General features: G+C 46.6%; 2 protein-coding genes across 3 annotated transcripts in view; both read left to right on the forward strand.

Moving 5' to 3' along the window:
• Positions 1-966: 966 nt before the first annotated feature.
• On the forward strand, positions 967-18,560 carry rc3h1b (ring finger and CCCH-type domains 1b). 2 transcript variants are annotated; one of them, XM_084481176.1, is made up of 20 exons: positions 967-1,081; positions 2,275-2,703; positions 3,618-3,738; positions 4,275-4,514; positions 4,950-5,125; positions 5,409-5,609; positions 5,776-5,908; positions 7,319-7,437; positions 7,730-7,842; positions 8,120-8,356; positions 9,149-9,372; positions 9,632-10,041; positions 10,186-10,344; positions 10,521-10,667; positions 11,182-11,407; positions 11,882-11,987; positions 12,170-12,272; positions 12,458-12,688; positions 13,128-13,231; positions 14,000-18,560. In XM_084481176.1, exons 2-20 carry the CDS (start codon positions 2,473-2,475, stop codon positions 14,154-14,156), a joined length of 3,438 nt encoding a protein of 1,145 aa, XP_084337302.1. In that variant the 5' UTR covers positions 967-1,081; positions 2,275-2,472; the 3' UTR covers positions 14,157-18,560. The 2 variants fall into 2 exon arrangements, with proteins under 2 accessions (XP_084337302.1, XP_084337303.1); XM_084481177.1 differs by having other exon boundaries at positions 11,885-11,987.
• Positions 17,077-23,021, forward strand: part of LOC311361325 (vasoactive intestinal polypeptide receptor 1-like) — a gene marked incomplete at both ends in the record, with an annotated part of 17,528 nt that continues 11,583 nt past the window's right edge. The window contains 3 exons of the mRNA XM_084481494.1: positions 17,077-17,167; positions 17,620-17,655; positions 20,118-20,285. Coding sequence (XP_084337620.1) covers positions 17,077-17,167; positions 17,620-17,655; positions 20,118-20,285 — 295 coding nt within the window. The remainder of the gene's footprint in view (positions 17,168-17,619; positions 17,656-20,117; positions 20,286-23,021) is intronic.

Below are 23,021 nucleotides of genomic sequence, written 5' to 3' on the forward strand. Positions count from 1 at the left end.
AGATAAAGCGTGTCAACAGCAAGAACAAAAAGCGTTCGTATTATTTATTTGATTTAAATCCTTACAACGCATAGCCTATCATTAAAGTAAAAGAGACGCACATTCCACTATTCAATAACAACAAACAACAAACGTGTACACAATCACGTGAAAACAAGTGGCAAAATAAGAACAAAACACATAGACGTAGCCTACCTGAACTATTAATGCATACAAAATCTTTCTTTGAGACAAAATGATCGTGATGAAAATGAAAAGTTGTGAAGAATTCCAGCACGCATCCTCAGAGCACTAATCCGAGAAGATGTGCAAGACACCGGGGCGACGTTTCCCCCTCCCCTGGAAAGAGAACTCAACATCACGCTGCATCCCCTGTGTGTTTTTGTTTATGGAACATGAGCGCACTGCTACCTCCGAGTCGACGAGCTCTCCAACATGATTGGTCCGTAATCCCTTCAGAAACCAGAGGGATTAGACAAAAATGGAAATGCAAAAAAAGTGCTTGCTTTAATTAAATTCTCAGACTGGCCGGAGATCTGTACTGAGTGGACGTATGTTGATCACGTGTGATATATATTCGGAGGGCATAAGGCGCTGTCTTGCAATTAAAGATGTCCAATATGTCTCTCTCTCACACACACACACACACACGCGCGCGCGCGCGCACGCACACACACACACACACACACACACACACACACACACACACACACACACACACACACACACACACACACACACACACACACACACACACACACACACACACACACACACACACACACACACTTCACAGTGACGGTCGATTTTACATTGTGCATACATTTTTCCGCCAGTAGATGGCGCTGTGAATACATTACACACACACACACACACTCGCGCGCGCACACACGTACCAACCCAACACCACGCTCACGCGCAAGCTCTCAGCTAGCTGTAACCGGCTAGCGAGCCCGTTGTCGAGTTGACACCCTCCCCAAACCTCAGCAGCAGCAAAGCTGCATAGTCGACATGGCGACTAAGAAAATACAGCATCACATTGCTAAAGAAAGATGAAAATCTTCCAAGTTTTTTGGAACGAGTGAGTAATCGGACCCACAAAACCTGTGATTTCGTGAGCGGTGTGATTTATGAGCGCTGGATAGTGCGCTGTGGTTACGTTTTGGATGTATAATGGCTAAGTAGCGAGCTAGCTAACGAGCTAGCTTGTGCTCCACTGTACTCCTGGGAGGAGCTGCTAGCCTAGTGTGTCTGTCATTTTTAGTTATCTTATTACGAAACACCCCCAGCGCTGTAGTATTTGCGATATTACCACTTTCCGAACGTGTGTTGTGTGAATATTCACACCATAGCTGCCCTGCTACAGCAATGATTGTAGAATTGCGTTACATAATCTCGTCGTTGCACTCCCAGCCGCTATATTGTCACCGGCAGGGTTGTGTTGTGGGCCGGTCATGGACACACGATGTGGGCGAGTTAGCCACCACTTTGATTATGGTGTGTAGGTACGACCACCAAGTGATCACGGAACAGTGTGTTCAGTTTAAATCCAACGTCGCTGCCCGTGGTTTCTAACTCGCCTCCCGTAGCCTGCTAATACGGCTTGTGTTTTCACCTAGCGAGCTACCGCTACCTCGGCTAGCATGCTGGGATTCGGTGTTTGTTTTGTACGGGGCAAAGTTATTATTAACTGCACCATAGCCGTGGTCCCGAGTCGGTTTCCCGAGGAACACCATGTTCAATGATGAATAAAAAAAAGTCACGATATGAATAACGCCCGTTCGTTTGTGTTTCACAAACGTGTTGCTCTACATAAGTAGCCGACGTCCAGTCACAGATGAAGTTAGCGCTGAGGCGCTTGCTAACGGCTAGCCTCTCCGAGACCCTTTGTCCATTCTGGTAGCGTCGACCAGCTCACCACAGTAGGCCACACAGTATGTTTTGGTCTTTATTATTGAGGTGACCATTCATGTTAAGAACCAACTTTTTGGAGTCGCTTTATTGTTGCACATCGTCTCCACCCGTTCCTAGGCCTGTGTTCCTAACGCATATAGACGCCCTTTATAACTCCTTATAGCATGCCTGCTGCAATCTCTAACGTTACTGTTCATTTGTGTTGCTATAACAAGTGTTTACTTTCGAGTTCTAAAATATTGCCGTAACATACGTTTTTATGAAATGCTTTAAATAATTGTATACAATTTATAAAGTTTATATTATGTGTATAGATATTCTAATTCTTATGGCATTTTTTTCCACTTTTTCTCTTTGCAGTATTCGTCATGTGATGTGATCTAATATCCACAATGTGTGAGGACATTTGAGAACGATTGAGTTCGGAAGAAGTTTTTCTTGATTCCAGTGGAATCTTCCATATATTATTTTATTTTTCCTCTGTGTATAATTACAGACACAGCCGGCTAAATTCAGGCCCCCCCAATCCCTAACAGTCACACCCATCACTATTTAACCATGCCAGTGCAAGCCCCACAATGGACGGAGTTCCTGCTGTGCCCGATCTGCACGCAGACGTTTGAAGAGACGGTTCGCCGGCCTATTAGTTTGGGCTGTGGACATACTGTCTGCAAGATGTGCCTGAATAAACTGCACCGGAAGGCCTGTCCATTTGACCAGACAGCCATCAGCACAGACATCGAGCAGCTACCTGTTAACACAGCACTGCTGCAGCTGGTGGGAGGACAGGTAAGATGTTTTTCTTGTTTCTAATGAATCACAAACGGATACAGCTGTGTTTCATTTTATAGTAACAAATTATACGTGAATAGGATTGCATGCTTCTTTGAGGCCATATTGTTATTGTAGTATTTATTATTTTAACAGTGTGAGTGTTTTTGGTCAATCCAGTTCCAGGCTACATTGTGTTCTATAAAAGAGCTGAGCCTTGATGAGTCATTCTGCAATTATGGGCAATCCCTTAGTTGAATTGTATTGGTTCCACTGGCTCAAGGTAGTGTGTTGCAAGGCATATTGCAATCAGTAGAGCTGGATGCTCTGTGCAGAGTAAAGCTAGGGGCACAGCTTATATGGGTGTGGTACATTCAATAGTCACTGGCTTACAATGTCATAGGATGCAGGGCAGAAGTTGGCACTTGACCATGGATCAATGGAAAGTCATGCCAGTCGATTGTTTTTTATTTTCTGTTGGTTGTGTTGATAAATCTCATCAAAGAACATGGTAACATATTGTGTTTTTTTGGGATGTACAGCAGCCAATGTATCCTGTTTTTATTTATAATTATCCAATAGCACGATTTGTATGTTTTGTCAAGGGCTGGGTCCTAAAAATGACCACTGTCATACTACAAAATACGATGTCTGAATCGAGATAGAAATATTACATCATAATAAGGCATGACCTGACATTAACATGGTACATGACTGTATGATACAATCGTATAACAATATTGGGTGAATACAGCCTGACACAGGGTTTGGGTCATAAAATAAAAAATTAAACAACCTTCCTATTCCTTAATATTATATCAACCCACATCATCGGTGAAGCATAGCAATCAAGCAGTGTAATGACACCGGTCGGACCAAGCAGCGGACTACTTAATGCTCAAGTCCCTGTGTGTTTTCGACTGTGACCTCAGGTTCCTAAGGCCCAGCCGGTCGCCTTGATCACCAGTCCAGAGGACTCTCAGCACTATGAGGAGGCCAGACAGTGTGTGGAGGAGCTGGCCCTCTACCTTAAGCCCCTCAGCAACACCAGAGGTACACACACACACACACACACACACACACACACACACACACACACACACACACACACACACACACACACACACACACACACACACACACACACACACACACACACACACACACACACACACACACACACAGCATCATAAAGTCTGTTCCTCTTTTCACCTGCTTTTTCCGCTTTAGCCGTTTGGAAAAGGTCTCACAGTATTGTGCATCTTTATTGGTACAATTGTTAATTTGTATGAAACCCTACCTTTGGCTGTATTGAAGGTTTATTTAATGCTTTTGTAATAATTCGAAACCTGAATATTAAGTTCTCTGATACTGGTTCTAGCAAGCCATCCCTCACTATCATGCTTTATTTAAATGGCTCATTTGTTTATTTTAAACAAGTCCCTTATGGTGGCTTATGCCTTTTTTAAAACAATTATAAACAATGACTAGATGATATCCAGCACCACATCAATACATATGTAGGGTTACCCCTCCTGCCCAGTCTTGCTAACACCCCTTTCCCGCGCCCCCTTTGGTGTGCTCTCCAGGGGTGGGTCTGAGCAGCACCGCCCAGAGCATGCTGAGCAGGCCCATGCAGAGGAAACTGGTCACCCTGGTGCACTGTCAGCTGGTGGAGGAGGAGGGCCGCGTCAGGGCCATGCGAGCGGCCCGCTCCCTGGGCGAGCGCACCGTCACGGAGCTCATCCTGCAGCACCAGAACCCCCAGCAGCTCTCCTCCAACCTGTGGGCTGCCGTCCGCGCGAGAGGCTGCCAATTCCTGGGCCCAGGTAGCCTAGCCCCCCTTGAAATGTCCACTGAACCGTTGGATACGAGTCGATACCACTGAAAATCTAACAGCAGTTACAACCGTTTTTTCCCCCCTACAATATTTCTAGTGCCCACTGAAGTGGGTGAGTCACTGTGTTGCTATACGTGAGGGAAAATAATTGCCATGCAAGTTAAAGTCCTGCTGCGATTGCAGAGCCACATATCGCACTAGAAAAAATATCCAGCACCATTGTTGAACATAAATCAACTTGTGAAATGCTTTGTTTATGTAATTTATGCACCATATTATAACAGATAAAAAGGCCTGGATTTAATTTTTTGAATACTTTTTGCTGTCTTATTTGTGCCAAAGTATGAATAGTAGTCAATTTCACCCTGATATTGTGACTTAAGGAACCCTGTTGCTAATGATTCTCTGGGGGTTTTTCATGCAGCCATGCAGGAGGAGGCTCTCAAGTTGGTTCTGCTTGCTCTGGAGGACGGCTCAGCTCTTTCCAGGAAGGTGCTGGTTCTGTTTGTGGTCCAGAGGTTGGAGCCCCGCTTCCCCCAGGCATCCAAGACCAGCATCGGCCACGTGGTTCAGCTCCTTTACCGGGCCTCCTGCTTCAAAGTAAGGAACAAAGCGTAGCGCCTTCTTCTTTTATTTGTTTTAACAGTCTGTCAAAGTGGCTTCAGGTTAGAAGCTCCACACGGAGGTGCTTTTTAAGTCTTATCTCAAATGCCAGAGGTAACCATAAACCATGCTGCGCTGCGACCCCATTTTGATCATAAAACCACCGTCAGTTGACAACATCAAAAGCCATGAGGGCATGCCAAATGGTAGTGAACTGGGTGCAAATGTTGACTAAACCTCTCCCCCATCTTTACTTTCACTTCCTCGCCTCCCTACCTAGGTGACCAAGCGCGACGAGGACTCGTCCCTCATGCAGCTGAAGGAGGAGTTTCGTACGTACGAGGCCCTGCGACGCGAGCATGACTCCCAGATCGTGCAGATCGCCATGGAAGGGGGGCTGCGCATCGCCCCCGACCAATGGTCCTCGCTGCTCTACGGAGACCAGTCCCACAAGTCCCACATGCAGTCCATCATCGATAAGGTAAGGAGAGTCCGTTTCCTATGTTGTTTTAGCTGAATGGTGCTTGTGTCCTTTGTGGCACCTTACCTTTTGTTCCGACTATGTATTATGTAGTTATTCTTCATGTAGTTCTTGGCCAGAAAAATGACCAATGAACGCATTTCCTCTTTGTGTGTTTGTGTCACAGTTGCAGACCCCAGCCTCCTTTGCCCAGAGTGTCCAGGAACTGACCATTGCTCTCCAAAGGACAGGAGACCCAGCCAACCTGAACAGACTGAGGCCCCATCTGGAACTACTGGCTAACATTGACCCCAGCCCTGGTAAGACACACCATAGGTCTGTTTAATGTATCCGGGGTCTAAACTCCCATTACTACTGTAGGTAAGATCGTAGTGTTGTATAGAAAGGTGAAGAGAGCAAGATTTTGAAACTAAACAACCGAAAAATGCCTCCTTCCTCGGTTAATTTCTCCCCCATTGAGAAGTGTTGTGACAGGCAAGATGCATTCCACTAACCATTAATGGAAGAGAGCCCCTCTGTCTAAAATTGAAATTGTAATGGTCACATGAAGAGGCAAGTTCTCAGAAAGAGGCTGGTATAGTCATCTGTGGGAAGGCGTGTTTACAGTAGTGTTATTCTGCTGCTCTGCATAGAGCATGCTATTTAATCCTAATCCAATAAAAAACAAGCTTTGAGGAGCTAGTCAGAGATTCCTGATGAATATCTAAACCTGATGGCCTGATAATACCAAAACTGCTAATTATCGTGGTAACTTCATCTTGTTTTACAAATCTGTTAAGCCCTTTTTAGAGCCAATCTCTGAATCCCGTTCCACTGCTTTTCTGACTAAACTAAATGGCTAGAAATCTGGTTCTAAACACGACAACAAAGAAATATTCATAAATGTTCAAATGTTGTGGTTTGAGGAGGAGATTTGTTTTTTGTTTGATTGTATTTACTATTCAACCATGTAACTCCAAGCCTAGAGAACGGGTTGTTTACATTATCAGGCACGGTATGTTTCGTCATTTAGCTTTGGATTGGCTGCAATAATACTAATATTGAATTCATCATTCATTGAGTCATTAGAGTTGGTCCTAAAATACTAACGTGTTTTAAATGAGCGACGTGGAACAGAGGGGAGAATATAATATTAGGCCAACATTCAAATAAATAATAATAATGGTTATGGTGTACCAGTGTGCGGGTACCATCATGCACTAAATTAGGCCTACATTTGCTATGGTTAGAATATAGTCAGCACAAGTCTGTAAATTGCTCATTATTTTAGAAGTAATAATAGTCTAAATCATATTTAGTTGATATATAGCCCTATAAAGCCTAAATGTAACTGTTTGACTGGTCAGGCGTTGGCTTCCTTGGATGTTTTCAAACTGATTTTGAGGGGGAGGGTCAATGCTGCTATAATTAGACCGGAGTCAGTGAAGCAAATATGAAAGAAGAGATTGCAAAGAAAAACACATTTATGCGATCCTAATAGGGTAGTTTTATCCCATGATGGTTGTTTTTTTTCCCGGCAGATGCAAATAAACTTAAATAACTAGAAACCAGTATGTCAATGGAATATCGTTCAAATCTTTCTCTCTGGGGAACAGCCCCGGGAGCCTCCTTGTTGTGGCAGGTTGTACTCCCATCCTCCCCCCTCTGCCGTCTGCCTGCCTGTGGATACCGTGATGCATTTCTAATGAACGTATTGGTTTGGTTTGCAGACGCCCCTCCTCCCACGTGGGAGCAGCTGGAGAAGGGTCTGGTGGCGGTGAAGACGGTGGTGCACGGCCTGGTGGACTTCATCCAGAACCACAGCAAGAAAGGAGCAGACCCACAGCAGGTTAGCCCACATGTCACATTACAGTTAGTGGTCCCCAAATGGAGAGACTCCTATGGACCCATGTACCATGGGTCCATGATGAGCAGGTACCATGGCATGGGACAAGATATCGTAAAATCAATATCAACATAACTAGTTGATTAAAGAAGATTAGAGGGGTGACTAATTGTACAATTGAACGACTTGTTATCTTTAGGTGATTGATTTGTCAACATGTCTTGGGCTCAAGTATCATGTGGAGTCAGTAGAGTCCATGTGTTTGACTCTCTCTCTCTCTCGCTCTTTGTCTCAGCCTCCCCAGCACAGCAAGTACAAGACGTACATGTGTCGTGACATGAAGCAGAAGGGGGGCTGTCCTCGCGGAGCGAGCTGCACCTTCGCTCACTCTCAGGAAGAGCTGGAGAAGTGAGCACACACAGACAAACCCTAGGCCTTTACTCTTTGTGCTGTTGTGATTTGGTGTGATGACACCAAAATGATCACTCACCATCACCGATGGGACACACCAACCTTCATCTTAATGTGCTGTGCCTAATGTTTAGGATTGAATGAGCCGCCGTCATAATTAATCAAGTTATGTAAGGTTATTTTGTAAAACTTACAACCCACAGGGGTTGAGCATCCAGTAATGGTAAATAAACATCACTGCACAATAATAACTCATCTAATAACTCCTTTCCAGGTACCGCAAGATGAACAAGCGCCTGGCGGCTCGTCTCCCCGGCTCGGGGGGGCTGATGGCGGACGATGGGCTCCCCATGGACGTGACGGTCACCAGGAAGCCGTCCCCCCTGCCCAACGGCAGTGCCCTGGGGCCCTCCATGCCCCAGCTGGTGGCCCGTGGCACCGAGGCCTACGACCTGCTGCGCAAGCCCCACAAGATGGACGGGGGGAGCGCCCCCGGCTCGCCGCCCGACCCGTGAGTCCGACTTGTCTCGTCGCGTTCCCGTCTAAAGGGCTGATTACGGTTCCACGTCGACACAACGCAACGGGGGTTTACGGACCCGTCACGTCGACCGCAAGGGCCTGACGTGCGCCTCCCAAAAATTGTAACCTTGTGTCGAGGCGACACAGCAGCAAGGGCTGTGATTGGTCCGCTACTAACTAAAAGCCGGCGCAGAACCAAAACAGAGTCACGACTGCGTCTTAGCGTCTGCGTGCTCGTTGCGTTGCGTCGCGTCGACGTGGAACCGGAACTAAGGCCCTGTCCCATTTCTCCCCCCTTAAAACGTCCACTTGGTTTGGAGTGCCCTCAACAGTACATCTTCCACTTTGTTTTAAGCCTGCATCAGACCGCACTACGTTTTGAGGGTTGATTATAAGTATATAAATAGCACTCCCCCTTGCTCCCTACAGTAATAGCACACCCTACCCCTACACGAGAACGCGCAAAATATAGGGTTAGGGCAAAAATCTAGGGTTAGGGGAGGTATTGGGATGGGGCCTAAGCCTTTACTGTGTGTAGTGGTAGAATATATGTGTGACTGCAGTGTCAATATTGTGAGATGAGACCGTGATTTAACTCTATAGGTTTCTAGTATTATGGGGAAGATCAATATAAACTAAATGTGGTTTGGAAGGAGGAAGTGGTTTGGGTCGGTGGTAAACGTCACGAGGGGTGATGAATGGGAGTGTTGCTAGACTGGAGAGGCAGCCGGCTGTGCTGCCTGGCCTCCATTCAAGTCTAACCAGGGTATTTCTTTGGTCCTAGGCACGACGGCATGGGGAAGCCCGGCATGTCTCTTCCACCACACGCCATGGCCCACAGCAGACTCCCAGCGGACCACCTGTCCGGGGTGAAGCAGATGCCAGTGGTTCCCCGGGGCTCGCCCATGTACCCCCCTCAGCAGCAGCAGCAGATGGCCGAGATGTACTACCCGGACACACGCCCCCCGCCCTCCTCCTCGCAGTACGAGCCATCGCAGTACCCCACAGGTAACGGCCCAGTCTTCTGCCCTGTCTGAACAGGTCTTTAAAACCAAAAAAAAGCTTGAGTTGGTTATGTTGTGACAAGCCATATTCTATCTCTATCTCTAATGAGCAATTTTTTTGTTGTTGTTTTTTTTTGTTTATTGGACCAATAACCCATCGATACTCCTACAGAATTACTATGGGTGTATCCTCAATAGAGTAGTCCATTCGTGAATGTTCTTTAGTACAGTGTTGACCATGCGCCTGCCTCTCCCGTCCCCAGGTTATCCCTACCAGCAGCCGCCGCCCCAGTACGTCCACCGGAACTACATCCGCAACGCCCCGCCCCCCACGGACTCGGCGGGAGCCCCCTACCAGGACCCCTACCCTGGCTACGGCCCGCCCGAGCGCCCCTACCAAGCCCCGCACTCCGGCCCCCCCTTCTCCTATCCCCCGCCTCACTATGACAACCGCGGCCGCCACGGCTCCTACCAGGCCCCCCCGCCTCCCCCCCAGCCCTACCCCTCCCAGAGGGACGACATGGTCCGGATGAGCCCCGCGCCGATGGACGGGCCCCCGCCGTCGGGAGGCCCGGGCGGCTCACTCTACCACCAGGAGCCCCGGGAACGCTACCCTTCCGAGGGGTACTACCCTCCAGCCAATCAGCCTCCACCCATGAGGGCGTATCCCAGGGTGAGTGCACCTTCTGATAGGGCGGCCTCCGCAAATCAATCAGCTTGTGATAATTAGGTTACGTTTATAAAGGTTTTCTTGTCGTGGAACAAATGACTTGGATGGATGATTCTAAGCCTTTCTGTGTGTCCTGTCTGGCGATAGGACCCGTCATACGGGCGTTCCCAGCCCAGCCTGGACTACCTGCACCGCCGGCGCCAGGAGCTCCTCTCCCAGCTGGAGGAGAGGAAGGTTATCTCCCCTCCGCCCTTCGCTGCCTCCCCCACTCTCTCCCACCCCTTCCCCAGCGACTACCCACCAGAGGTACACACTCACCATGCACCCCCACACAAAATAAACAAACAAACAAACTCTGGTTCCAATGTCAGAATGGTGGCAGTAGTGCCGCTGCGTGCCAGTTATCGATCCTGAGGGTCACTTGATCCACTGCGTGTAACCCGATGCTTGGTCACCCCCCCCCCCTCCCCCCACCCATACAGTACGGCGATGAGGGCTCCAAAGCGTTCGGCAAGTCAGACTACGCAGGCCAGTACTCCCCCTGGTCATGTGACACCATCGGCTCGTACATCGGCACCAAGGACGCCAAGCCCAAAGACGTCATGGCCCCCGGTGCCATGGAGATGATGGTGAGGCTTCCCCCACCGCACACACATCAAGTGCTGTCGCTGGGAACATCCACGCAGTGTGAAGAAACAAGAGCTCTTTGAATTATCGGCAGTTTCGCAAGCTGTGAAATGTACCGCATCGTTTTACAAAGAGCAAAACGAGAACGTTGACTGGAGCTTTGTGTTCTCGTGCAAAGGAAATGAGATGTGGACAAACGCCATGTTTGTTTGAAAGGCCGACAGTGGGTCGAAAGCTGTTATCTTTAAACGGTTCTCTGGAAATGTTTTCTCACCCTTGCAACGGCTCATTTCTCTTCGTCTCTCTCGCTCTCTTGCTCTCTTGCTCTCTCTACCTCCTGCTCTCTCTCTCGCTCCCTATACATCTTGCTCTGTCGCTCTCTCTCTCATCCCTCTATATTTATATATCTCTCCCACTCGCTCTGTCTGTCTGTCTCTCTACCTCTCTCTCTGTTCTCTGTACTCCTACCTCTCTCTACCTCCTGCTCTCTCTCTCTCTCTGTCTGTCCCCCACCAGAATGTGGAGGCCAAGGGTCTCAGGGACCCCTCGCTGGAGGCCCCGCGTCGGGGCGCCGAGGTGAAAGACGATGACCCCATCATCCCCTTCGGCCCCCAGCCCACCGTGTCGCGCTTCGGTGCCATCTCCCGCACCACCAAGACGGGCTACCAGACCGCTGGCCCTGTGCAGGCCATGGCCGCTGCCACCCAGAACCCCAACTCCAAACACCTAGCAATGGCTGCCGGTGAGACCCTCGCTCTGTGTGTGTGTTCGATTCATGAGTCATGATTAGTGATTCAGACTGGTCTGCCAGCTTTAGCAATAGGACTGCCTAGCCTTGGGGGGAACTCCGGTAGCCGGTCAGGTAAGTAGACAGACAGGTCATTCATCTGAGTTTTGGGCCGAATTAAATGATTAGACAGACTTGTTACAGTCCTGCAACAGATACTGAAGATATGCATTTTTTTAATGTCATACCGTGGCTGGATTGCTGTCAGGATGTAAAGTGAATTTGAACAAATATGAAAAGAATGCTTCTGAAATAGATTGAACAGCACAATTCCCAGTGGTTTCCCTTGCTTTATACAGAGTATAATTTATAAGTTTTATTTATAAACTTTAATTTAAGTTTATTTGGTGGAGAGCTGACTCGAAACGCAGTTCGAGACGCTTTTTCTGAATCCTTCATAATGGAATGCACCCATCCCCTCTCTCTAAGCAGAGTACTCCTATGGAAACCACGGAGGTTGGAGTGCGGGCTCCTACCCCTCCCACCAGCCCGGCTCCTCCTCCTCTTCCTCCTCTCAGGGACACTTCAGTGAACGGTGAGCCTCCAGCAACGCTGACTCATTCCATCTCTCTATTATTATTATTATTATTATTATTATTCATTAATAGTTTTATATGAATTGAATGAAAATATGAATGAAAACCTGTGGTTGATTGATTCCCTGTATCAGGGAATCAATGGGTTGCTAAGCAGCGTTGCACATGTGTCTCCCCGCAGCCTGCCCATGGCGGCCCCCGACCGAGAGCAGCTGGAGCTGCAGATGGAGCTGCAGCAGGTCAACCAGCAGATCAGTCAGCAGACGCAGATGCACAACATGGAGGTGTGTAGCAGTCAGGCCTTCCCTCCACCACACCACTTCCCGACTTTGCGACACGTTATTTTTCTTCTTCCTTTTTTTCGGCTTTTTGATTTAATGTCACGGCCTCTTCCTTCCCCTCACCCTCCCCCCCCCACTTCCCCCTCCCTCCTTCCTCTTCCCTTTTGCTGTGTGGCGTCTATTTCCAGGCTGCCAGTAACTCCATGTTACTGCAGAGGGAAGCCAGCGCTCAGGCCAGCCACCCGGGGCAGCCCGGCCAGAGCCAAGCGTCCCAGCAGCAGCAGCAGCAGCAGCAGCAGCAGCAGGGCAAGTGGCCAGCAGGGGGCAACGGCAACACCACCGTCTCCAGCAAGCAGCTCAGCATGGAGCTGGACCATGTGGAGAGGGAGATTGGGAAGAGGACCCGGGAGATGGCTCTGGTAAGACACGCAAATCCAAGGAAGCTTTTCACGATTCCAATATTGTGTCTATACACTAAATACCTTTTTTTGAACAGCCAATCTTAAAAAAAAAAAAAAGACACCCATGCAGTTTGTCAAGATGCCATTTGCCATTATTGGGCCACTGCTGTTATTTTGCTGATATTCTTGGCTTTGGTTTTTACCACTGCTGGGGCTTGGGTACTGTTGGCGTGTGCAGGGTTAACCCACATCCAACCACCTACTTATCTGCTCAGCTTTACACCCCAAGTCGCCATGCGGGCGCTGTATGCGGAACCAGGAAAATCCCAGTATTTTTCTGTGATTTATGGCTGCCCACATGGCCCAGCGTGTTTCTCTAGCCTGGAAACGGCGCTCCTGCGGCCCCGGGGCCTGTGTTTACCGGCCCTGACGCTCGCCCTGTGTGCTCCCTCCTCAGGACAGCCAGGTGGTCCACGAGGTGCAGCAGTACAAGATGAAGGCGGCGGAGAATGGCCAGCCCGAGCACAAGACCCAGCTGGAGGAGATCTCCATGGCGCTCGGGTGAGCGGAGGCTAGCCGTGCATGATGTTTTATTTTGGTGATTGACCATTCTGAGGATCACAGGCCCTGGCCCCGTAAAGACACACCATGCGAACCTCACTGAGTCACAGAGAAGGCTCTGTTGCTTATCGTGTGGAATTAAATCTGTAACTGACGATTATTGGTGTTTGATTGGGATGTAACCTGACTAAAGGGTTCATTCATTTGTTAATCAATACATCTGTTACTTATTTATGAACTACTAAAGACCAACAAAACAATAAAGTCATCACTTTTATGGCGTATAGTAGCCTGGAAATCCAGACCCACCTCTAGAAAGCTGTAGGGTCTGGCAACGAGTAATGAAAATGGCCCGACTCGAGGGGCGCCACCAAGCATGCATTTGAAAATATCCCTGCAAGCAATTGGATTAGACTACGACCAATCAGAAGAATACAAGGGGTGACATATCCAGACCAGCGGAGCTAACCAATAGTTAAGACTCTTGTTGTATCCGGTCGGTAAAACAGCAATGCTTTTGGCCCGCCTATATCAGATACACTTATGTGATTGGGTAATGCTCTAGGCCAGAGGAATCGGGGAGTGAGTATATTGCTCGTTCCCAGAGTGACTCGCTGAGCAAATTCAAATTGTGCTCTCGGGAGAACTCAGCGAAAACCTCAATTATCAACGCATGCAACACACTGAGTTTGAGCCGTTTTAGTTTGTTCAGCAATTCGGTCAAAACAATGTTGTTTTCTGCCCTCTCCCCCCGTCTCTTCAATCCAGTGAGGTGTCCAACGGTTCGAGCAGTCTGCAGGAAAGTGCGGTGGGTGGATCCATGATCTCGCTGACCAATAAGACGTCTTCGCTGAGCATGTGCTCCGACCCAGGGGCCGGTCCATCAGAGATGCAGAAGAATGGTGTTGTCCATTCCTGCTCCTAAGAAAACACACACACACACACACACACACACACACACACACACACACACACACACACACACACACACACACACACACACACACACACACACTGATGTGCTCAATTTAAAAGCATGCACACACACACGTTTTATTTAGAGGATGAGCAGTATCTGCCGTGATATGAATTTTCTTTCTTTTTGTTCTGTGAATGAGCTTTTTTAAATGACTTTCATTGCCTGGAAACCAGGGCATTTGATAACATTTCTTGTTCTTTTTGTTTTCGTTTGTTTTTATTTACTGGGACTGCTGGTTGAACTAGGATCTCGACATACGTGCGGCAAAAGGAAATTGGTGGTGGTGATATCGGTTGTGACAGACATGGGTTCGAAAAAAGGCCAGATCCTTATCGTTTAACCAATTAGGAACTCGACATTTTGCCACTTTTGCAGTGTTCGGTAATTGTCGCCATAGATTGGACAAAAAATTAATTGAACGGCGAGAGGATCAGCTGCACTACAGTGTGACCGGCGGTCACATGGTATTCCTCTTCAGATCACATGATCACCTGTTGTCCATCGTAGCCTATAGTTAACCTATAGACTTGCAACAGACCACTATGGAACCAGAGTCGTTAAAAAAAGGCAAGTTTATCGGAAGCCAGGAACCACCCACCCCCGCCCACGTCGTTAGAACACACGGCTGGCCAGAAGAGGGTTTTGTCTGAGGAGGGAAACGCAGTTAAACGGAACGCTCATTGCAACATTGCTCAAAATGCTAACCATTCACCATAGCGTGAGAGGGGGTCACATGACAGAGCCCGGGGGGGGGGAGCGCCCCTGGCCCCTCTCAAACCACCTGGAGAAGCCTGACTTTAAGTGCATTTTATGACTACATCTTAACGTCTGTTTCATAATTGAAAAGCAGTATATTATATATTTAACCGAAGCATTCTGTTTTAAAGAATGCCGAAAAAGAAGAAGAAGAAGAGGAAGAAGAATAGAAATCCTTTTTGATAACGAGGTTTCCTCATGTTTTCTATAAGGGAACTTTACTTTTATGCTTCTCCTGGTCGGTTGCGGGGGGGACTTGGCACTGGGTTCCCCTTGTGCCTGCGCTGCCAAATGGCGCTGGCATAGTCTCCGTAGGCTCCCTGGGTTTGTTTTATTTCTTGAAAACATGCCTTAATTGGGCTCAGAGAGAGAGAGACCGTATGTGAGCACCAGTCATCCCCCCCCCCCGCTCTCTCTCTCTCCTCCTCCATCCCCACCATCCCTGACTGGATGTTACACTGTATGACACGACAGAACCTGTTTCCCTCCCCAGAGCGTCCCGTCTGGCCAGGCAAAAGGCCTCCCCATTGGGATTATCTTGTTATTAGTTCTCCTTAACTTCTATGAAGTTGCGTTCCCTCGTGTTTTTGTTTAAATTTGTTGTCATGCTTTGCGTTTTGTCTCGACCTCGGGGGGGGGGGGGGGGGAGAAATGGGTGGGGCGTCTGGGCGTGGCCTTTTCTTGCAAAGGGTTTCCCGCTGTCCCGACTCCTCAGGCCTTTGACCGTCATGCAGTATATACATACACAGTTAATGCAGTTGGACACCGGTTTTAAAAGATAGTTACACTCAAGCCTTCCAGCCTCCCCAGTCTGCTCCACCACAACCTGTTGCACAGCAATTTCTATATTTGTACACTCGCGGAAGCCCTTCCTTGCAATTTAAATTATTTGTAGCTCTACGTATTTTTTCAATTCAAATGCATAATTCTGCGTAACGCCGTTGTTTACCGAGCAGAGGGGGGAGGGACGTTAAGCGTTTTGTGTCGTCCGTGTCAGGGGTAGGCGGGTGTGAACCATCGCTCATTGTGCTTTGCACCGTGCCAGAGATCCCGCTGAACCACAGCCCGCTATCACCACCACTAGCACCGTCCTCGTACCCCGGCATGTACACAGTTTACCACAGACGCTCCCGCGAGCGCTTTGTCTTTGCCTTTTTGTTATTTTCTTCGCCTTCTAAGCGACGTACGTGCCCGGGACGCCGGACGGCGGCGGCTTCCCCTCGCAACCCCCCCACCCCCCCCACCCCACGAGCGAGTCCTCGTGCTCAAGACGGTTAAATGTAGAACAACAGGTGTGACTTGTTTTTCGGTTTATAGTTTCTGCAAGGCCCCCACACACACCCCCCTCCCTCGCCCCCCCTCTGTTTGTGTGAGCGGGAACGCTAAAAGGGGGCCACGGCCATCCTGCTCCCCCTCCCCCCCCTCCCGGCCACAGAACTAGTCCTGTTTTAGTTTGGACGCGAGCGGCGCAGAAGTCTTCTGTGGCCGTGGAGGCCGCGCCGGCCCGACAGCCATTTGATTTTTTTTTGTTGTAAAAGAAAAGAACAAAAGGCGGATTGTTTGCGCGGCGATCCCCTCGCCGACACTCTGGCGGCCCTCTTCTGAGAGTGAATGTTGTCGGGGGAGCGATCTCTCTGTCCGGTCAGCGGCGGCGGCGTCTCTTGGGGCCACACTTAAAGCCCCCCCCCCCCCCCTCGCCGGCGGTTCTGTTTTTTTGTTTTATAATTTAGGTACACAACTCACATATACATATGAGTATGTATACATACATTAATATACTAAAGCACTATTAACGTGCCACCTGTTATTCTACTCGCTCAGCATTTATATTAAATGATCTCTACTTAGAATCAGCTTTTTATTTTGTTTTTTGTTTTTTTGTTTTTTTTCTGTCCACGGGTTGCCAACACAGACTTTATCCTTTCCCAGACGAAGGACCTCTGTGCGCATTGATTTGTGTTCACTTAATCTTTTTGTGTTCAAACAAAGGAAATGTTCGTTATATAGACTATGCTTCCGAAGAAGACAAAATTCTGTAACGTTGGAGAATTTAAGATTGTTTTTTTATTTCTTTTTTCGTGCGTGTGTTTGCTAGATTGTATTGTAGAAGATGTACCCTGACCACGCCCCGCCCACCCACCCGACCTCCACCCCTCCTCAGCGCGGGCTGTACCCAGCGACGCTGGTGGGGGGGGGCGGGGGTATGGGGGAAGGCGTTGGGGGAGGGGCCCCCCCCAACAGACAAATCCAAAAAAAACAGGTTTTTGTTGAAAGGTCAGCCTTGTTTCCTTGAGAAATGATTTAGTTATTATTTTTTTTATATATTTAGTCTGCTTTAACAGCATGAGTTGATCCCAAATAATTGACACTCAATTGGCATGATTCAGAGTCATAGATATTTTTTTCCTCAAAAAAACATTATTTTGTTTCCTTTTTTTCTTTTTGAAAAAAAAAAAGTTCAGCTCACCAAATTACTTAACGTGTGCATTAATGCAAATCTCAGAGATTTGAAGCTTTTTTGTTCTTTGTTTTGTTTTTGTAAGGGACTGTTATTGAGCTAGCGTTGGTTTGTAGATGTTGCGTTTCCTCCGCGTCTTGTTTTCCCCCTCCCCTCCCCTCTCAGTCACTGCCCGGTGAACCCGTGTGCTGCCAGGGTCCCAGAGCTCCCAGCGCTGGGACCTGACCACACGTACCGCTGTGTTTATCCACAGCCGTACTCCGGCAGTGTCACGCCTTCACCTCGCACTTCAGTCATAGTCACCACACATCTCACCTCCCCTGCCCTGCCCACTCCCTGGTTTACGTTCGCTCTGACTGGTGATAGACCAAAGTCGCTTACAACAAGAGAAGAGATATGGGTATGTAGGGTTTGGTGTGGAGTGTCGTTGGCTCTCTCTCTCGCTCTCTCACACGGTAGATTGATCCTGGCTCGGCCGTCTCCTGGAGACGGACGGACGGACGGACGGGCGATGTGTGACAGGAAGAGGAGACGGTGGCTGAAATGGAGTCAGTTGGGTTTCTATTAAGTTAATAGCAACGATTGGTTATTTCAATCTCCTTGTTTTCTGAGTGAAACTGCTGCCGAACCCGCTCTGTTGCTCCTCATAGCCAATGAACCCCCGTCCCACTCCCCCCTCTCGACCCCCCCCCGACCACTGAACCCTGTTACTGCTGATCGCGGTTCACCTTTTATTCCCTAGGTCTAACGGGGAAACACACAAATGGCTTTTTTATATGATTACTCCCTTGTAAGATATCTCTTAAATTAAGGTACAGGTTTGATTTCAACAAGAAAAAAAAGTTTTTATATGTATATTATACTCCATTAAGGAATGTCTAGAATTATCTTCCTCCAATGTGGATGTAGCCATTATTACGCCATTTTATGACTTTGTAAGAGAATTCACTGTGTGAAAATTGGTTTGCATTTTTGTATAATACAATCTGCTTTTTTGTTTGATACGAGAGGGAGGTCAAACTGGAAGTTTGAGGAAACAAAAAAAATGAACCTGTGAAATTGAGAAAACAAAATGTAAGTTATGTACTACAGTGATTCTAAGCTGAGGGGAAGAATTAAATGATTGCTAACTGAAACCTTTGTAATTGTTTTGTTTGAATGTTTGTGCAAAAATGATAACAGCCAAGCAACAACGATTTTATCTACAACCACCTATTTTCACATGTTCGTATACCCTCCCTTTTATATATTCATATATGTTTATATCAATTACTCCAGATTAAGATGGGGAAGATCAGACTCCTTTACTAGCAAGTAACAAACCGCTAGGCTATTAATATCTCAATGCTGGTAATACTGATTTGGGGACCCCATCTGGTTGAAAATTAAAGGTACACGGGACGGGCCAGTAACTCAAAATTTTGGCAATCGCAACAAGATATGACTTATTAAAAAGTCAGGCTGAGAAGAACAATCCATATATTATGTTCGATCACTTACAACTTCCATCTCAACAATGTATTTGATTACAAAAATCGTGTTGGTATAATCAATATTTAAATAGGGAGGCAAATGTTGAATGGATATGATTATGATAACAAATGCGACTATCGTTTACCTGCTCCCCTGTCTGGCTCGAGAGAGTGGAGAGAAGGGTTGTGGTGGGGGGCAGAAGCGGATAGTCGGATAGACCATTGTATGGCGTTTACGCGTGAAGCACATTTCACGCACTTGCTGTTTTTTACGCGCTGTGTATATTTCACCGTAACACGGAGCGAGGATGCAATTTCAATCGGTTGTGTCATGGGAACGTTTCACACCAGAGGACTGTGACTTAAACGATAAGACCTGGAAAAAACCTGCAGTTTCATTTTAAAAGGGCTCAAGCAATGGAATCCAATCGTCCGGGAATACGAGGGCAGAACCCACAACATGCACTTCTCTTTCTCTACCTGAGTCTTTTGAACAAGGTGGGAGTTTATTTGTCTTCTTTGTCGCTTACATCTGTAAAGAGGGGTGTCTATCAGCAAGACGTAATTTAATAATTGATCCTATACATTAAAAGTATTAGCCTATATATTTGTCTTATTAACTGCATTTAGAAATTGACTTGAAGTGTTAGTATTCAAACCCCAACAGCCAATAGGCCGTTACGCTCATTGTTTAAATGCCACCCTGGGTCTAAGGCTCAATATGCTTCGTTATAGTATTAATGTAGGATGTTATTGAAAATAATACAATGAATGCTTCGGTGGTACCTTATGTTTTTTTAACCTTTAGGCAAAGCGACTACAGTTAGACGTGTCAGTAAAAGGATGGCTTTGGGGCATCTTGCTATTAGATACAGAGATTGGAGACGCTGGGCATTGAACCTAGTACCAGCTGGGAATAAAACATTCCCTGATCTTCTTCTTTCCCTGAACCTTGCAGAAAAAATATCAATACATTAAATGAAACCCATTTAAACACATTTAATGAATATTGACAAAGGACGCATCATGGAAAACTCCAACAACAGGGACAATGTATTTAACTGTAAAACCATCAATTGCATTACTTCTTCTTGGTCACTGGCTCAGAATTGTTACCATACACTTAAGTTAAAGTTAATGTTTGGCAATGTGGAGTAACCCAGCCAGAGTAAGCTAGAGTTTGAAAGCTTTCAACACAAAAAATCTCAACCCTCCCTTCAGGCATCCCTCCAAGTTCTGTCTGTGATGAGTTGAAGGATTTCTCCCACTTCCAGGTAGTGGTGGCGATTCACCCAGACTGCGCCATCATTTCCCACCACCTGCGGAGCCGTGAGATCTGCCTCCAGACCAGGAAGAGTGAGGAGCGGAACTATTCCAGCAGCCGCAAAGGTTCAACTTGTTACCTTCTACCACTCTTAATATGGAGGGGTTTGATTATCAAGGGGCGGGGTTACGCTGACACATGCAAGTGCATTAACACACACACACACATGCACACACCATCATGCACTTAGAAGAAAAATAGATTTTTATATATATATAAAAAAAGTAGTAGTAGTGAGTGAATGAGGTGGGTGCGTGAGTAAATGTGAGTGAGGAGGTGAGTTGTTGTTTCATGTTTTGATGTGTCAAATGTTTAATACTTCCAATTACACCAGATTATTATTTTTTATACATTCATTAATACAGAGTATTAATGAGTTTTATTTTTACATCCTGTTATTTCCAGATTTTCTATCATGAAAATATGTCATTAGAGTTGCTTCTGAAGAAAGAAGATATTCTTGTAAACAAAAAAAAACAGGTGTCAAAATTCAAAATGACTACATTATGGAGCAACGCTTGGTCAGGGGCTTTTGGCGTTAACTGCTGACGCAAAGGGTGTCCTTGTGCATCTTCATTGGACGCAGGGGGTTTTCAACTCATTACAATGTATTCCCTGACTGCTGCGGCAGCAGTCTACGTTCACTGCAGAAACCACGCTCTCAACTTGGCGATTGTGCAGCGGGAAACTGTGTTGCGATGCGTGCCTTTCCCGCTTACATTGCCCACACCATCATACCCCTGCCCAACAATATGGGCAGGAATCGATCTAGACCAGCAACAGCAAGAGCCGTGTCAATGCCTCTGCGTTTGAATGATAATGAATGAATGGAACGTTGCATTTTTAATGTTTACACCAAAGTTTCTAGACTAGAGAGTGTGTGACGGGCCATTCACTGAATGAATGAATAAAACCTTCTGCGGAATCAGAGAAAGTCTGCCCTCTTTGCGGCGCAAAGCATGTTTCAGAAGTCAGCACATTTAAATAAACGCTATAGTTGTCACACAGACACATGCAATTTTTTATTTTTGTAATATGGAATTATTTCAGGGGAGAAAATGCAGTGAAACAATGTAGGCTACGCACGGTGCGTTCAGGATTAGGACTGATATAGCATATGTCGGCCTAGACCTAATCAATTGTGTTTTAATATTTGTAACATTCATATTAGTCTATTCTTTTCGTATGCTACTCTGCTGTTGGCCTTGATGAGGAGATATTTTTTTGCTGCCACAAAATATAGTTTAATCCAACAACATTCCTGCGTCTCCCCCTCCTACCGTTTCATGCATTTCAGCACCGTGTCAGTGGACAGCTGCAAGCCTACGACGTCGTAAGAGCAGTGCATGCACGTTCATGTTAAGAGGAGTTTCGGGAAACGCTCGCAAAAAAGTTACGATGCATCGTAAGATCCATCGTAAAAAGGATCGTACGAGCGTGGATCCATCGTTAAAAATGGGGCCCAGATCCCAAATCTGCACGTTTGAGCGTTAATTTTTTCAAAGGCGGAGCAAGTTACCTAGCCTACTGCTCGTTTTACACCTAACGCAATTTTTAGCTACTGGGGGACCATAGGCAGGCTAGGGGAACTCATCAATGTTAGAAAACCTCATAAAGTGAAAATTTCATGCCATGGGACCTTTAACTAATGTTAATTGATTGTTTGTAGACCATTAATTTACAGTTAAGGTAATGGTTATAACTGCAATGGTTTTTTTATGGATAAATTGGATTGCATAAAAAAAAAAGATCAAATAGAACATATTTTAGAACAATAAAAATCCAAAACCCAAAACAACCCTACAACCCCCTAACTAAGATTATTATTGACAATCATATCTGTAACAGAATGCTGGCATTTATTGCTGCGGTCAGTCGAACAACTTCATTCAGATTGTGCCACACACAGATAGTAACCAGAAAGCATGTTTCTTTCACTATTCATGCATCCCATAATAACATGATGCCAAAATGAAACAAAGGAATACAGAGTGACTGTACAGAACTAGCCTAATTATTGCCAAATAATAGTGAACTTGAAAATCAAGGGACATTCTTTTCTATTCCAGAATACTGGAATAACTATAAATAATACAAATCTAAATATATAATAATATAAATAATAAATAAGTCTACAGTGTTTAATATTTAGTTGTTTTCAGTGTTCAATGCATTGAGTTTGGTATGCTGTACTTTCCATCATACTGGCAACTCTGTTACTGCGAGACTGCGAGACTTGTTTAAAATGTATTTTAAGCACTGAGTCAAAAAGTAGGTCACAATGCGTTTTAATCGACATGGCAGAGTGACAATTCAAATGAGAATTATTAATATACCACACCATACATTTAGGCCTTTTTGACTGTTTACTTCTGCTGTTGCTTTTCATATAAATTGAATAGGAATTAAAGTAGTCATTAAAGTAGTCCAAAGGCCGTGTGTGTGTGTGTGTGTGTGTGTGTGTGTGTGTGTGTGTGTGTGTGTGTGTGTGTGTGTGTGTGTGTGTGTGTGTGTGTGTGTGTGTGTGTGTGTGTGTGTGTGTGTGTGTGTGCGTGTGTGTGTGTGTGTGCGTGTGTGTGTGCGTGTGTGTGAGAGAGAGTGTGTGAGAGTGTGTTGTCAGTGGTCTTTTGACCTTCAGAGGAACCTCCAGAGAAAAGACAGACCACTAACAAAGAGCAAACATGGGAGACACGCGTCACACACATGTGAAGGAAACCCAATGTGTGTAATCCGCCTGTGACCTAACCGTGAGTCCCACAGCGGCCCGTTTTACCCCGAGCACCAAGTCACACAGCGGGTAC

Source organism: Micromesistius poutassou (genome assembly GCF_964030765.1).
Source record: "Micromesistius poutassou genome assembly, chromosome: 16".
In the NCBI taxonomy this organism is placed as follows: domain Eukaryota; kingdom Metazoa; phylum Chordata; class Actinopteri; order Gadiformes; family Gadidae; genus Micromesistius; species Micromesistius poutassou.